This window comes from Sciurus vulgaris, assembly GCF_902686455.1.
Source record: "Sciurus vulgaris genome assembly, chromosome: X".
Taxonomy (NCBI): domain Eukaryota; kingdom Metazoa; phylum Chordata; class Mammalia; order Rodentia; family Sciuridae; genus Sciurus; species Sciurus vulgaris.
In genome coordinates this window covers 96,078,837-96,094,784 of record NC_136471.1, presented here as the reverse complement: position 1 = coordinate 96,094,784, position 15,948 = coordinate 96,078,837, and the positions used below count along the sequence as shown (strand labels likewise).

The following is a 15,948-nucleotide window of genomic DNA, read 5'->3' as shown; positions in this document are numbered from 1 at the left end:
AAAGGTGACAAACTGCTTCCTAAGAGGTTGTACCATTTTACATTTACATTCCTGATGTATGAAATATTTCAGTTGTTCCACATTCTCTTCAATCCATGGTAGTGTCATTCTTTCTAATTTTAGACATTAAATGGTGAAGATCTGCATGAAAAGGGGGAGATGGGAAATGGAAATTATATTACAGCCTGGTAAACAGAACTAACTTTCTTTTCTTTCTTTCTTTTCTCTCTCTCTCTCTCTCTCTCTCTTTTTGGTGCTCGGGATTGAACCCAGGGGCACTTAACCACTGAGCCACATCCCCAGCCTGTTTGTTTTATATTTTATTTAAAGACAGGGTCTCACTGAGTTACTTAGGGCCTCACCAAGTTGCTGAGGCTGGCTCTGAACTCACCATCCTCCTGCCTTAGCCTCCCAAGACGCTGGGATTATAGGTGTGTGTCATCGCACTCGTTTCAATTTCTTTTAATAGAGAAAGTACTCAGTGAAGTAAGTTGAGGCCTCCTCACTAAGTGGCCTTTCTTCTTTCTCATCTAGAGCTAGACACATAGCTGAAACTCCTAAGGAGACAAGGAGATAGGGATATTATTTTCATTGTTTTACATTTCAAAGAGATGGTTCAGATGTTCTTAAGGAATTAAAGAGTGATGCTGAATCTTTAAACAGGAGAATGTTGTCACTTCAAAGACAAAAGGCCATTCAAATCATTGGGGAAATAATTAAAAGGAAAACCTCATGACAACCCAGTAAAGACTTTCCACAAAGATAGAAAAGAATGAAAGATTTCATTACTGAATAAGCATTAAACCAGACTGTGAGGTGCATCACAACAAATCCACTAAGACATTTCAAAGACAGAAAGAAATCTCATCCTTTTATGTCGCCAGGCAGATACAAATCATTACATGCATGTTTTCAAAATAACTAATAACTTGTCCTCAAGTAAGAAACTTGACAGCACCATTTGGGACACATAGTTCATCCCAAATTCACCTAGTAATTGAGGTTGCAATCTGTTAATTCATTTCCTTTATCCAAAGGAAAACTAAGACCCTTATCTCTATGACATTCGGATAACAACTTGGAGTTAAGAATGTAGGTTGAAATCCCTACAGCAGCAGGGAGATTAGGGATGTTATTTTTATTGTTTACATTTCAAGTAGATGCCTCCAAGGCTCTTACGAAAACACAACTGCTTTTATCCAAAGGAAAACTAAGATTTATATCTCTATGACAAGCCTGTTAACAACTTGGAGGCAGGAATGTAGAACAAAATTCCTAAGGAGATAGGGATGGTATTTTCATTCTAAACCTTTCAAAGAGATGGCTACAAGGCCCTTAAGGAAAACATTCTGCAGTTGTAAAACTGACAAGAGATCTACTTAGATTTTGAAATTATTTACATACATCTCAAATGGTCAGAGAACATATTTATATTTTTTTTTCTGAAGTAAACGATCCAAGAAAAGATGGGCAATGGGAGGGGTCTTTTTAAAAATTTGTTTTAGTTGTTGATGGACCTTTATTTATTTATATGTGGTGCTGAGAATCGAACCCAGTGTCTCACACATGCTAGGTAAGTGCTCTACCACTAAGCCACAACCCCAGCCCGGTCTTTCTTTTTTGATACCAGGTAAGGGTCAATTTAAATTTTTTAATTTATCCTACAATATCTCCACACACTGACTGTTGCAGTGCTCCATTCCAGATGCATGTTTCCCTCTTCATCTGTCTTTCAAAATTCTCATCAACCCCTTTCCTAAAGGAAGCCTCCCAGAACAGTAGATCACCTCTTCAAAGGCCAGACCCCCAGCCTCAGTTACTCCAGAGACCCACTGTTATCAAAGCTATGACTACAGGTTCCTAGAGCTGCTAAAAATTTCACATCACTTGGTCTGAATTCAACCCATTTCAAAGACGGTAAACCTGAGACACAGGAAAATCTTAAAAGGAGGCTCAGGGTACTGCCCCCAAAGTGCACTTAAGAATTTCACCACCCAAATTCCCAAACCCCTAAGAGTAGCCCAAAATGACCGGGAGTGGGGGTGGAAACCCTTAGTTATTCCGCGGCACAATGGAGAGTAAAAACCCTTCGCACGCAGTTCTCGCCCCGATTGCGCCTGCGCGAGTCAGAGCGTGCGCGTTTGCCCCAGACCTTGACGTTTCAGGCCGCCCCTCCTAATCCGGAACACGACCAACATTCCGCTGGTCCTGCCTTGACGGGCGTGGCCATAATCCAATAAGAATGGAGGGCTGAGTCCCTCTGAGCCAATGGCAAAAGTTTGAGGGGCGGTGGAGGTGGACTGTGAGAGGAAACAAGAAGACAGGCCCAAGATGGAGGCGGTGGCGGCAGTAGCGGCGTGACAGGTGAGGGCGGGCCCGGTAGATTTCGGTTTTTGGAGCGGCCGCCAGGCACAGGCACGGAGCCCGGACCAAAAACTCAGCTCCAGGATGGCCGCGCCTGGACCCAGGCGACCCCCGCCCGGAACTGGAGGAGTGGTTTGACCCGGGGCGAGACCATCATCAACAGCGGGGGCGGGGTGGGTAGACAGGAATAGGCGGGCAAGGCTGTGGGATGGTTTCGCCCGCAGCGAGTGCCCGCGCGCCTGCGCAGAGCCCAAAAACCTGCCAGAGGCGGGACCTGGCCGAATAGGTTCTGGGGCATGAGTGTATGTTTCCCAGATACAGTCTTGAACCCCTTAGTGTGTGATGATTTTCTTACTAACTCCAGGGACTTCGTGGAGATGCCTCTTGCTCCCTGGCCTCCTTATTCTGGATAAGAATTTTCCCTTAGGAAAATATCTGAGTATTCCATTACCCCTCTTCACCCTCCCTACCTCCTTCTGTGATCCCCCACAGAATTTACACCAGTAATCTGTGACCCCCCTCATTTATTGTCAGGGAAAATTTTGGAGATTCCCTACCCCCACCTTACTTCCATTTTCTCACATCTACACCATTATCTTCCTTTTCCTTTCCCCGTGCCAAATGTCTGGTGAGCCACCATTACCACCCACATTTGGCTCAATGTGTGGTGACCCCCATTATCCACCCTTTTCCCCATTACAGTCCCTAGTGGCTCCTATTAATCTCTCCAGGATATCTGGTGACCTCTATTAACCACTTATAAAAATGTCTGTGATCCTCCCATCAACTTTCTGTCTCAGGGCTCAGGGATGCCCATGGTACCCTTCAAGAACACTGGTGGCAACCTCCATTTCCCAAAATTAAGGACAATATCTGATAATCCTCCCATTTCCTCTCCTCCCCCTGTGGCTACTTCCTTACCACAGTATCTGGTCACCCCCTGCTCCATTAAAAGGCCAGGACAGCCTGTTCATGTCCATTATATAACTGATACCCCCCAGGGCAGTGCATGCTGACTTCCCCATTAGTCCCTGGCGCAAAGTCTTGTGTACCCCTGTACCTTCCAGGACAGTGTGTGCTGCCTCCCATTGTGTCTGCCTCCTGCAGTGTGTGCAGGACAGTGTGTGCTGCCTCCTGTGGCAGTGAGTCTGGAGACTTTGGCACCCAAGAATGAGACAAACAGCAGGAGATTCTGAACAGAGGAGGGACTGAGTAGACATCATATGTTAACAGGATCCTTAGGCTGTTGCATGGAAATTAGGCTGCAGAGCACAGTGGGAATCTGGAGATGGAATATTTTTTATGGTACTGGGGATTAAACCTAGGGGCACTAACACTGAGTTACATCCTCAGTCCTTTTTGCTTTTTATTTGAGACAGGGTCTCACTAAGTTGCTGAAGCTAGCTTCAAACTTGTGATCTCCCTGCCTCAGCCTTCTAAGTCACTGGGATTACAGGCATACACCACCATGCCAGGCTCGACATGGAATATTATTTATTTATTTATTTGCAGTACTAGGGATTGAAACCTGGGACACTCTACCACTGAGACCTATCTTTAGCCTTTTTTAAATTTTGAGACAGGGTCTTGTTAAATGGCTGAGGCTGGCCTGGAACTTGCAGTCCTCCTGTCTCAGCTTCCTGATTCAATGGGATTATAGGCATGGGCTACTGCACTGGGCTAGAGATAAAATTTTATATTTCCTGATACTTTGCTTCTAGACAATCATTATTTGACCTCTGAATTTCTCCTTTGTTTACTCTCCCCTAGGAGCCTCATGGCACCTGCCCAACCTCACCTCAGGTCATCTTGACAAAGTCTTAGGCTCCATGGAGCCGCCACGGGGCCCCCCTGCCAATGGGGCTGAGCCATCCCGGGCAGTGGGCACCGTCAAAGTGTACCTACCCAACAAGCAACGCACAGTGGTGAGTCACAGAAAGAAAACTCTTAGGGGTTATGGATGGACCCAGTTACACATTCTGGGATTGGAAGGGTGATAAGGGCTGGGGAGTGGCCATTGCAGAGGAATGGGATTATCAACAGGGGCTGATTCTGTTGGGCATGAAGACCCCTACTTCTGCATACACACTTACAGGTGACTGTCCGGGATGGCATGAGTGTCTACGACTCACTAGACAAGGCCCTCAAGGTGCGAGGCCTTAATCAGGATTGCTGTGTGGTTTACAGACTTATCAAAGGGTAAGTGTGGCAGTAATAATAAGTAAGTGTGGCTAGGCACAGTGGTGCACACCCTGTAATCCCAGTGACTCAGGAGGCTGAGGCAGAAGGATCACAAATTTGAGGCCAACCTGGACAACTTAGCAAGACCCTATCACAAAATAAAAATTTAAAAGGGCTGGGAAGGTGCCTTAGCATGTGCAAGATCCATGGTGTTATGCTCAGTACCACAAAAAAGTGACCGCCATGCCACCTACTTGCTCTCCAGAATCATCCCATTCCTTCACGCTGTTGTGAAGCCTTTCATTAGTTCATGTATCCCATGAGCTCATCCATCTTTTGTTTCATTTCTTCATTGGTTCATTGACCTACAAAGTCTGCAACTCATTCTGTCCTTGGCCCCAAGTCCTCACGCTGCTATGACCTCCTTACAGAGTTCATCTGTTTTGCTTTTTCATGAATTCATGAACTCATGAGCTCTCTCCTTCCTGAGCTTCCCCATTCATTGCTGAATTGGGCTTTGTTGATGTTCGATATATTACTCTTTTCTGGAGTTCCTTAATTTTTTATGCTGTTCATACATTGCATTTTGTTTCTTTAATGCCTCATTAGCCCCTTTCTCAGGCTGACTTGGCACCTCTTAGATAGTCTTATTGCCTCTTACCTTGTAGTTAAAAGAATGGACTCTTCACACAATCCCCTGGTGGCCTTGGGCAAGTCACTTTATCTAAGTCTGTTTCCCTATCTGTAAAATGGGGACAAGGATAGTGACTAATTAAATGAGAATTAAATATGTCAGATATTAGTCCATAGATAGGGGGCTTAGAGGGACTTTTGGGGCTTCCCTGCCTCCTATGGTCCCTACCTCCCTTCCTACTCATTGCCTTCCATGTCCCCTGCAGGCGAAAGACAGTCACTGCCTGGGACACAGCCATTGCCCCCCTAGATGGTGAGGAACTCATTGTGGAGGTCCTGGAGGATGTGCCACTGACCATGCACAATTTTGTGAGTGAAGTATGAACAGAAGGGGCAGGACATGGGGGTGGGAAGGGCCCTTGACCAGGCCTCAACCTTCCCAACTGTGTGGCAGCAGGTACGGAAGACATTCTTCAGCCTGGCGTTCTGTGACTTCTGCCTTAAGTTTCTGTTCCATGGCTTCCGCTGCCAAACCTGTGGCTACAAGTTCCACCAGCATTGTTCCTCCAAGGTTCCCACAGTCTGTGTTGACATGAGTACCAACCGCCGACAGTGAGCCTGGCCTGGGTGGCTGGGGGGATGGGAAGGGCAGAGACCAAGCCATAAGGCCCTTGCTTGCAGACAACTTATTTGTGTTTTCTTGTTTTACACCCTTAATACCCTCAAGGATCTACCACAGTGTTCAAGATTTGTCCGGAGGCTCCAGACAGCACGAGGCTCCCTCAAACTGCCCCCCGAATGAGCCACTAACCCCCCATGGTCCCAGGTAGAGAAGCCTTAGGGGCACTGGGGAGAAAAAAATTGGGGAGGGGGGTTCCTGCAGACTGCCGACCACAGACCATACTTTTATTCATTCATTTACATGGCAAACATTTATTGAGCACCTACAAGTGGAGATTATGGAGCTATGGGATCTTTGCAATTCACCTAATCTCTCTAGGCCTCAGTTTTCCCATCTGTTAAAGGGGAATAATACTTTTTACCACACAGGGCTCTAGTGAGAATTCCCTGAGTTCGGATGTGTACAGTGTGCAGAGAATGATCTAGTATAGAATAAATAATCATTTCTTATTATTAATTATGAATATATAAGCATCTACTACATTCATTCTTCCAGTATAACCTTATGCAAACCTTTACATTTTGAAATACATATTACTTTATCATAAATTACTTTCCTTTAATCTTTTAAGTATTATGATACCTATACAGCTATATGTAATATATAGATGTATATTTTGTGATGTTCATAATTATGTGGCTTATTTTTATTTTTTTATGTGTTATATTATGGAATATTTTTCTATAATGTAAAACACCATATATTTTTTATAATACATAAAAGGGTAGGTTTAGGGTATTATTATTTTAAATTTTGGATGTATGTGTATTAATTACCTTTGAATTTAATATCAGGATGGTGAATAAACATTAGAAAATATTTTTATAGCATTATAATTTGTATAATCCATATATGATATATGACATATAACATGATAATACATTTTACATTACCATTTTAATACAGTGTATAATACATGTTTGGATAGTATATGTCATTATAGTATATAATTATTACATTCATATCTTACCTTTTCCCCTACATTTTTGTCCCTCACTGTCCCTCCGTTTTTTTTTGTTTGTTTGTTTTGTTTTGTTTTTTTGCGGTGCTGGGGATTGAACCCAGGGCCTTGTGCTTACGAGGCGAGCACTCTACCAACTGAGCTATCTCCCAAGCCCTCAGTGTCTCTCCTTTAGGCCTTCAATGTCACTTTCTTTGAGAAGCCTCTCCTGACACACCCAGCGCACTTTCTGTCCTCTTATTTTGCTTTATTTTTCCCATTCTTATTCCTGTCACCTGTGAGCACATTTTATATTTCTCGGTTTTTTATTCCTTTCTCCCTCTGCTGGAATATTGGCTCCACAAGGGCATTTATTTATCTCGTTCACAGTTTTATCACTTAACACCTAGAATGGTATCTGGTTCATGGCAGGCACTCTCAATAAGGGTTTCCTGAACAAACAAATACGAGCATAACCAGTTGGCATTTGCTCTGTATGAGCCAGAGGCATATTTTGGGTGGCAGGGTGGGCTCTCTTGGTTTTCTGCTTCATTCTACAGCAATTTCACAACCTTTTCCCTGTCAGCCCCTGCATTCAGCACCAAGACCGGGAGCACTTCCCCTTCCCTGCCTCAGCCAACGCCCCCCTGCAGCGCATCCGCTCTACGTCCACTCCCAACGTCCACATGGTCAGCACCACAGCTCCCATGGACTCCAGCCTCATGCAGGTGGGTGCCAAGGGGGGCAGTGATGAGGGGAAGGGCCAGAAAGCATTCCTATTAGCCTCCACGTGCTCACCTTGACTTCCATCCCCCATCTTTCAGCTCACTGGCCAGAGTTTCGGCACCAATGGTGAGAGCCCACCCTACCCCACTCCATGCTTACACCCTGAGCCCTGGGCAGAGGTCCTGCTGACCCACTTGCCTCCACTCACACCCTCTCCACAACTGCAGCTGCTGGTAGTAGAGGTGGTGGTGATGGAGGCCCACGGGGGAGCCCCAGCCCAGCCAGCGTGTCCTCGGGGAGGAAGTCCCCACATTCCAAGTCACCTTCAGAACAACGGGAGCGGAAGTCCTTGGCCGATGAAAAGAAGAAAGTGGTACACTCAAGGGGGAATCTTGGGAAGGGGGCACTACAGTCTGAGTGACATGGGCTGAAGGGTGTGGGCAGGCCCCTCAGATGACGCCCATCTGGCCCACAGAAGAACCTCGGGTACCGGGACTCAGGCTATTACTGGGAGGTGCCACCCAGCGAGGTGCAGCTGCTGAAGAGGATTGGGACGGGCTCATTTGGAACCGTGTTTCGTGGGCGGTGGCATGGCGATGTGGCCGTGAAGGTGCTCAAGGTAGCCCAACCCACTGCTGAGCAGGCCCAGGCCTTCAAGAACGAGATGCAGGTGCTCAGGTGAGGTCACATGTGTGTGGATAGGGGTTGTGAGGAGGGGCATGGTTTAGTTTTCTGCTTCGTTCTACAGCAATTTCACAGCCTTTTCCCTGTCAGCCCCTGCATTCAGCTCCGGGACCGGGAGGAAACCATTTTCCTCTCTGGGAAAAAGCCATGCTTGGGGTAATTCTTGGATGTCATCTACATTTATATCATATTGGAACCATAGTAAGAAGTCATTTCTCTCTTAAGGATGCCCTTTCCATTTTGGGAAATGACCATGTTTAGATGGTCTCCATAATTAGAGAAAAAAAGTACACACTTAGATGACCTCTGAGGATGCTAATATTAATATGGATATTAATTAATGTCTCTGTTTCCAAATTGTGGGTCTTCTCATTTGCGTACTTTGAACTGGATCTGGGATAGTCTTTCATTGCCATGATCATGGGCATGGAGGTGAAGAGCATGATGTTAGGTAACCGCAGCTCCAGGAAAGCTCATGACCTTCCTCCCTGTTGTGCAACATCATTCATGTTATACTTATTGTGTTGCAGGCTTTGTTTTTGTTGTTTTGGTTCCAGGGATTGAACCCAGGGGCACTTAATTACTGAGCCACATCCCCAACCCTTTTTATTTTTTATTTTGAGACACAGTCTCACTGATTTGCTTAAGGCCTTGTTAAGTTGCTGAGGCTGGTTTTAAACTTGCGATCCTCCTGCCTCAGCCTCCTGAGCCTCTGGGATTACGGGCATGCTCTGCCACACCCATCCAAAGGCTTACTGTTAATTATCATAATTCTTTAATGCAAAGAAGAGTATTGTTAATTATAATCATAACCATAACCTAGTCATTAAGATTATGATTGTTGTGATTAATATGTATTAACGTCATATTAGTTCATTCATGCCGAGAAACTCAGGTGTTCCCTTTTTGTGTTACATAGAACTATATGCCTGTGTTCTATATAAGCAGGATGGTATCCTTTTTTTGCATGTGTGTAGTGCTGGCGATGGAATGCCAGGTAGGCACCCAGCCAGTGTGCTACACCTCCAGCTCCTAGGACTATATAGTTTGTGCCACTCTTCAGGATGCCAGCATGGCCCCTCTGTCAAATTGACACAATTATGTTACAGAGTTGATGTCATCATGATTACTTGTTCCTTATTAATATTTACGCTAACAATAGATGGCACAGTAAGAAAACTTTTATTCTTGGTCTCCTCCGTGAAATGGCAATGATTGGTGCAGGTGTTAATTTGTACTTTATTTGTATTTTAACCATAGACTTAACACTATTAAGAATCCTCTGCCGGATGTGGTGGTGCACACCCGTAATCCTTGCTACTTGGGAGGCTGAGGCAGGAGGATCACAAGTTCAAAACCAGCCTCAGCAATTTAGCAAGGCACCTAAGCAACTTAGTGAGACCCTGTCTCTAAATAAAATATAAAAATGGCTGGGGATGGTGCTCAGTGGTCAAGTGCCCCTGGGTTCAATCCCCAGTACCAAAAAAAAAAAAAGAATCCTCAGCTGGGTGCAGTGGCACACGCCTGTAATCCCCACAGCTCACGGGGCTGAGGCAGGAGGATCACGAGTTCAAAGCCAGTCTCAGCAAAAGCAAGGCCCTAAGCAACTCAGTGAGACCCTGTGTCTAAATCAAATACAAAAAGGTCTGGGGATGTGGCTCAGTGGTTAAGTGCCCCTGGGTTTCATCCCAGTACCAAAAAAAGAATTCTCATGTGGTAGGCCAGAACTATAGTCCATTGACAGAGCATGTGTTTAGCATAGTTCAAGCCCCAGAACCAAAAGGAAATAAACAAAAATAAAACCAAAAAAGAATCCTCATGTGCTCTGTTTTTCTCCCTGACACAAGCAAAATTGTAGAGCATCATCACAGCTATCTGTGTTCGTTTTGCCATTTCTGTGGTTAATACTTTGATAAGGAATGAAGCTTTTCTCATCGACAAGGGTAAAATGATTTTTGCCTGATAGGTTTTCTGTGAGCTAGACCCAGGTACCCAGGAGCAATGACAACAAGGGCAGAGACATTTTCAGAGTGCTTACTATGTGGTCAGCCCTGTTCAAAAGCACCTTCCAGGTTGTTTACTCACTCACCTACCCATCATAAATATAAAGTAGCCACTGTAATGATTGTGGTTTTACAGTTAAGGAACATTAGGACCAGAGAGGTTAAATGTCTTCCCCAAGGTTGCATAGTGAGGAACTGGTGAAGCCTAGATTTGAACTGAGGACATGAGTCTATACTCCAAACTCTTTACCTCTAAGCCTCTCACAGCAATTAATAGGCTGTCATCATTACATGATACGCATATTTTGATTCGACCCTGCATTTGTCAATGTAATGATGCCCTATCAATGAGGAAGGTTGGTGCTCCACTTTCTCATCTGTAAAATGGTCACAGGCCCAGGCAGTAGTCCCAGTCTGAGGTATGGAAGGTGTTAATGATCAGAGATACTGCTGGTAGGCAGAGGGGTAGAAGCATTAATCCTTCCCTCTAGCTTTGGTTGGGAGACTCCCATGAAGGAGCTCAGAATATGAGGCCCTGGCAGAGAACCATAGCCTAATAAGCATTTCTCACAAATTCATGGAATCTGGCGACAGTCTGACCCTGAGCACCCAAAAAGATGGCACAATGAGTGGCCCAGTAAGTGTATAACGGTTGCTCTTTGTCCTCCCCATCCCTGAAACTACCCTCCTACCTGCAGGAAGACGCGGCATGTCAACATCTTGCTGTTCATGGGCTTCATGACCCGGCCAGGATTTGCTATCATCACACAGTGGTGTGAGGGCTCCAGCCTCTACCACCACCTGCATGTAGCTGACACGCGCTTCGACATGGTCCAGCTAATTGACGTGGCCAGGCAGACTGCCCAGGGCATGGAGTGAGCCTCCTGTCTCGGGGACTGGGGAGAGGAAGCAGGGAGGAGGGTAGAGGGGATGAAGTAGCCTCCAGCCAACTCACTGCCTGCCTCCACCCCACAGCTACCTCCATGCCAAGAACATCATCCACCGAGACCTCAAGTCTAACAGTATCTACCTGTCTCTGGGCTGGGATTGGGGTGGGACATTAAACAGGGGCAGGTCTTAAGGGAATGGCTCTTGTGTGAGGATTTCTGAGGATGGAGTGGGAGGGGTATGTGTTGCATGGCTCCTTTCTGCATGTCAGAATGGTGGCTGGTGAGAGGGCCTTTAATGGTGCTCTTGCTTAGGAGTCAGAGGTGTGGCTGGTTCAGTACTGTGCTTGGGGACTGTGGTCAGGGTGTGAGATGTAGCAGTTGGCAACACTATGGGGAGTTTCTGATCAGGGTTATAGGTATGATAGATTCAGGTGCCATTCAGGGGGCTTCCTGGTCAATAGTCACAGTGTGACCAAGTGTGGAGGGCATTAATTATGCATAATTTTTATGACATTGGGAGCTTCTGGTCAGGGTCAAAGAAATGACATTAGTGGCACCCTTCCAGTCAGGGCGAGTGGCTTGGCTATTGGGAATCTCTATAGTGGCCCTTGACCCCAGTGGACATCTTCCTGCATGAGGGGCTCACAGTGAAGATCGGCGACTTTGGCCTGGCCACAGTGAAGACACGATGGAGTGGGGCCCAACCCTTGGAGCAGCCCTCAGGCTCTGTGCTTTGGATGGTGAGCTGGGCCAGGCTGGATGGAGGGTGGGCATAGTGAGACATGTGTTCCTGGATTGGGACATATAGAGCCAAATGGAGACAGGGATGCCTGAGACAGGTGTGGGTGTCAGGTTTCATCTTGTGAGGGTGGCTCCAAGTTATATCCAGTGTTGCCAGCCAGATGTGGGACTGTGGGCCATCCATTTGCTGTCCCTCATGCTTCCTCTGCCCCATTTGGCCTATCAAAGGCAGCTGAGGTGATCCGTATGCAGGACCCGAATCCCTACAGTTTCCAGTCAGACGTCTATGCCTACGGGGTTGTGCTGTATGAGCTCATGACGGGCTCACTGCCATACAGCCACATTGGCAGCCGTGATCAGGTAAGCCCTACACCTTACCCATGGTTTCCCTCTTTGTCCTTCACGTCCCATATCCCCTCCTTTGCACAAAGAATGGTACACTTCACCCAGAAACTTAGAATTTTCTGGAATGAGAAGTCCCAGAGTCAATTCCCTAAGGTATCCCATGCCAACTTCCCTCCTCCTACATCCACAAACCTTTGGGACAAAAACCTCAAAACCCAGAATCCTTAATTCTATACCCAGAGTGCTCTAGGCCCCAAGATACTCAGAAGCCATCCAGAGATCCCTGGACAACTTCAGTCTTCTGCTCTGGGTATTCAAAATACCCCAAGTTCCCAAAACCCAGAATCCTGTTTCTCTGAGAAATAAAATCCCCCATGCTTCCAGAATATTCATGGATACTCAGAATCACCCAGGCTTTAGGTATCTTGCAGGCTCTGTGGCCCTGGTACCCATAATTCTGTAGGCCCCAGACTCTCATAGTTCTTCAGGTTCAAGGCCTAGCACCTCCCAGGCTCTCTGAAACCCAGAATCCTCTAGGCTCCAGATACCAAGTGTCTGGACCCTGAATGCTTAGAGTCCTGCAGGAAAAGTGTACTCAGACAGTTAGGTTCCAGACTTCCACAGGAATACAAGTTTCCCCAGATCCAGAACTGCATGTTTCCCCGAGACTCAATACTTTCCAGGTTCTAAGCCCCCTAGACAACTGTGGACTCTGTCCTCTGGACCCTATATACCTACAATCCTCAACACCCCCAAACTTAAATCCCTCTATTTTGTAGGCAGAGAAACCTCCCAAGACTTCAGAGACCCATAATCAATTCTCTGGGCCCCAGTACCTGGGGTTCCCCAGTTCCCCCAAAATGAGCCTTCCACATCCCTCAAGACCCCAAATTCCCTGCGTCTAACAGCTCAAACCCTAAAACTATCCCATTCCTGCCCCTCCCTCAGATCATCTTCATGGTAGGCCGTGGCTATCTGTCTCCAGACCTCAGCAAAATCTCCAGTAACTGCCCCAAGGCCATGCGGCGCCTGCTATCTGACTGCCTCAAGTTCCAGCGGGAGGAGCGGCCCCTCTTCCCCCAGGTGAGCTGGGTGGGAGGACTGGATACCTTGACTGGGGAACTCTGAGATAGAAGACTTGAGATGGAGGCGGATGTGAATGTGAATTGTGTCGAAGGCTCAGATGTACTGTGTGTGTGTGTGTGTGTGTGTCCCCATTATGCTGGGGCCTGGGGGTGTTGGGATGCCCATGGAGCTCCAGACACTCCTCCTCACCCCCACCTGCCCCCAGATCCTGGCCACGATTGAGCTGCTGCAGCGGTCACTCCCCAAGATTGAACGGAGTGCCTCTGAACCCTCCTTGCACCGCACCCAGGCTGATGAGTTGCCTGCCTGCCTCCTCAGCGCAGCCCGCCTTGTGCCTTAGGCCCTGCCCCCAGCCACCGGGGAGCCCACCTCAGTCTGCCACGCCATGGAGCCCTGCCCACCAGCTAATCTGTGTTCCATCTCTGCCTTGATACTGCCTCAGGATCCCCCATCTCCCACTTTGGGAGATGGCGGCAATCCCTTTGAGCTCTTCAGTTCCTCTGGAATTGGGGGACCCCCAAAGACTGAGACCCCTGCCTCTTCCATAATTTGGTTTACTCTTGGCTTTGGGGATACTTCTAAATTTGGGGCACACCTCCATCTCCAATGGCTGGAATTTGTGGCAGGGATTCCACTTAGAACCTCTCTGGAATTTGTGCCTAATGTGCCTTCACTGGATTTTGGGGTCCCCAGCACCCCATGTGGATTTGGGGGTCTCCTGTGTCCCCTGCCAGTCAAGGACTCCCCTCTTTCTTCACCAAGAAGCACAGAATTCTGCTGGGCCTTTGCTTGTTTATTTTGTTTCCCGACTCTTCTCTGGGGTTCAGAGCCGCTGAGGGGAGGGAGTCCAGGCAAGGAGTGGAGGTTGGGAGGAGGTGCAGACCACACAAACAGCGTCACTGCACGCATCACCACAGGCGGCACGATGAACGAGGACCACATATGCCAAGCACGGCACAAGAGGAGGCCACGTCAGTCACAGACACAGACATCACGGCAAAGGTGGGGAAGTGGGAGACCATTGGCCTTCCTGTGCAAAGGATTTTGGGTGGATGGGTGGAGTTTGCATATTTAAAGACAGCTGTCAGAGGCAGGAAACTAGGGAGGGGGGTCCCTGGGGGAACCGAGGGGTCCTAGAAGTGGGAGAAGCTCCCAGTATGTTGAATGGTGTTGAGGGGAGAGGGTGAAGAGAGATCTTTGTGAAGCTGTGGTGGGTGGCATTTGAAGATTTGGGTCTCCAGAGGTGAGAGGTCCACAGAGAGGGTTTTAAAAGTAGGGATTTCTTGGAATTGGAAAAATTTGATGAGGAACAAGGTGTGCTGGAGAGATTCAGGACCAGGGATAGGTTTTTCCAGGATTTTAGGACTCAAGGGGATTCAGTGGTGTTAGGACCAGAAACAGGTTGTCTGGTATTTGGGAGCTTCCAGGAAGGAAATATCCTTTGGGTTTACCAGGAGTGGAGGTCTCAAGGAATTTGGATGTTCTAAAACAGTAGATCTTGAGGTGACCAGTAGCAGGATTCTAATAGGACTTGGGGATCCCAAACGTGAGAACTGGATTTAGGACCAGGTGTCACAAGAACTTGGGCATCTTGAGGAATGAGAAGTGGGATGTTGGAGAACCAGGAGAGGAGTTCTCAAGGAATTTAGAGATTCCAAAAGTGAATAATGGATTCAGAGCCCAGAGAGGGTTTGCCCAGGGATTTGGGGGTTCTCGGGGTGGGGTGTCAGTCGGAGAAGAGGCTGGCGAAAGACTTCCTCAGGCTGCGGATGGTCTCAGCTTTCACCTCGTCCTGGCTAAGGCTGGGCCTGGGCGGGGCTGGCTCTGGAAGGTTGAAGGCATTGGTCAGAGACTGGGATTTGCTAGAGAGAGACAAGGTGGAGGCGTGGGAGGAAGGGGGAAGAGGAAGGGGAGGAAGGGAGAGAAACACAAAGTTACCCCAGGCCCAGCCCCAGCCCTGCCCCTCTGATCCTGGGGCTGTGCCTCTGACCTTCCCACCCACCACCTCGGGCCTGAACCCTGATGGATTCTTGAGGCTGGGAGGACTTGGGTGGGCGGAGCCTAGGGACAGGGAGCTGGGATGTGGGGCCAGCTGGGAAGACTTGGATGCAAGGTGTAGAAGAGTGGGATTAATGAGCGAAGTCCTGGGCTGAATGGCCTCTGAATTCTAGGCTAGTTTGATATCAAAGGGGAGATGAGATTTTTGAGCTAGGGGAGGGGGTTTGGAATGGACCAGAAGAAGCAAAGAGAATAGTGTGATGATTTGGGAGGAGACTGAGTTGGGCCAAAAGGATTTGGACCACAAATGAGCCCAGAGTTTTGGGGAAAGTATGAGGCTCAACTGTTGAGTGAAATGATACAAGGACTCTGAGTCAGCCACGAGGTGTTTTAGGGATCGGTTTGGGGGAAGAGGCAGGGAGTTTGGCAGGGAAGTCTGAGTTGGCTGGGAGGAGATTTGCTGGGCAGGGAGGTGCTCAAAGTGGGTCTGCCAGGCACCTGGGTTGGGCCAAGGGCCTGGAATGGGGACTTTCCTGTTGGGAGGAATCTGAACTGAGAGTGGAATTTCTCTGGGATTCTGGCACCAAATCCCTGGAATGGAGACAAAAGAATCTGGGGAGGGGTTTGGCTTCAACTTCACAGAGTTCTCCCACCGAACAGGTCAATGGTCTGAGG

General features: G+C 47.7%; 2 protein-coding genes across 3 annotated transcripts in view; one reads left to right on the top strand and one right to left on the bottom strand.

Annotated features, from left to right (window-relative positions):
* The first annotated feature begins 2,213 nt into the window (after window positions 1-2,213).
* ARAF (A-Raf proto-oncogene, serine/threonine kinase) lies at window positions 2,214-14,057 on the top strand. The gene is made up of 16 exons (XM_079123536.1): window positions 2,214-2,364; window positions 4,135-4,289; window positions 4,460-4,563; window positions 5,445-5,547; window positions 5,636-5,790; window positions 5,906-6,004; window positions 7,387-7,528; window positions 7,625-7,652; window positions 7,754-7,899; window positions 8,002-8,204; window positions 10,912-11,088; window positions 11,189-11,235; window positions 11,725-11,843; window positions 12,073-12,204; window positions 13,138-13,272; window positions 13,481-14,057. The coding sequence occupies exons 2-16, from the start codon at window positions 4,194-4,196 to the stop codon at window positions 13,613-13,615; spliced, it is 1,821 nt and encodes a 606-aa protein (XP_078979662.1). The 5' UTR covers window positions 2,214-2,364; window positions 4,135-4,193; the 3' UTR covers window positions 13,616-14,057.
* Window positions 14,054-15,948, bottom strand: part of SYN1 (synapsin I) — a 50,812-nt gene continuing 48,917 nt past the window's right edge. The window contains exon 13 of one of the 2 annotated variants that reach the window (XM_079123516.1): window positions 14,054-15,137. In XM_079123516.1, coding sequence (XP_078979642.1) covers window positions 15,002-15,137 — 136 coding nt within the window. In that variant the 3' untranslated portion in view covers window positions 14,054-15,001. The remainder of the gene's footprint in view (window positions 15,138-15,948) is intronic. The other variant, XM_079123517.1, reaches the window with a different exon arrangement.

Excerpts from the sequence above, each read along its gene's own strand:
- ARAF (XM_079123536.1), top strand. The coding sequence starts at position 4,194 with ATGGAGCCGCCACGGGGCCCCCCTGCCAATGGGGCTGAGCCATCCCGG. Across the intron at positions 5,791-5,905 it reads ATGAGTACCAACCGCCGACA|GATCTACCACAGTGTTCAAG; the intron begins GTGAGCCTGGCC and ends AATACCCTCAAG. Across the intron at positions 7,653-7,753 it reads CCAGAGTTTCGGCACCAATG|CTGCTGGTAGTAGAGGTGGT; the intron begins GTGAGAGCCCAC and ends CCACAACTGCAG.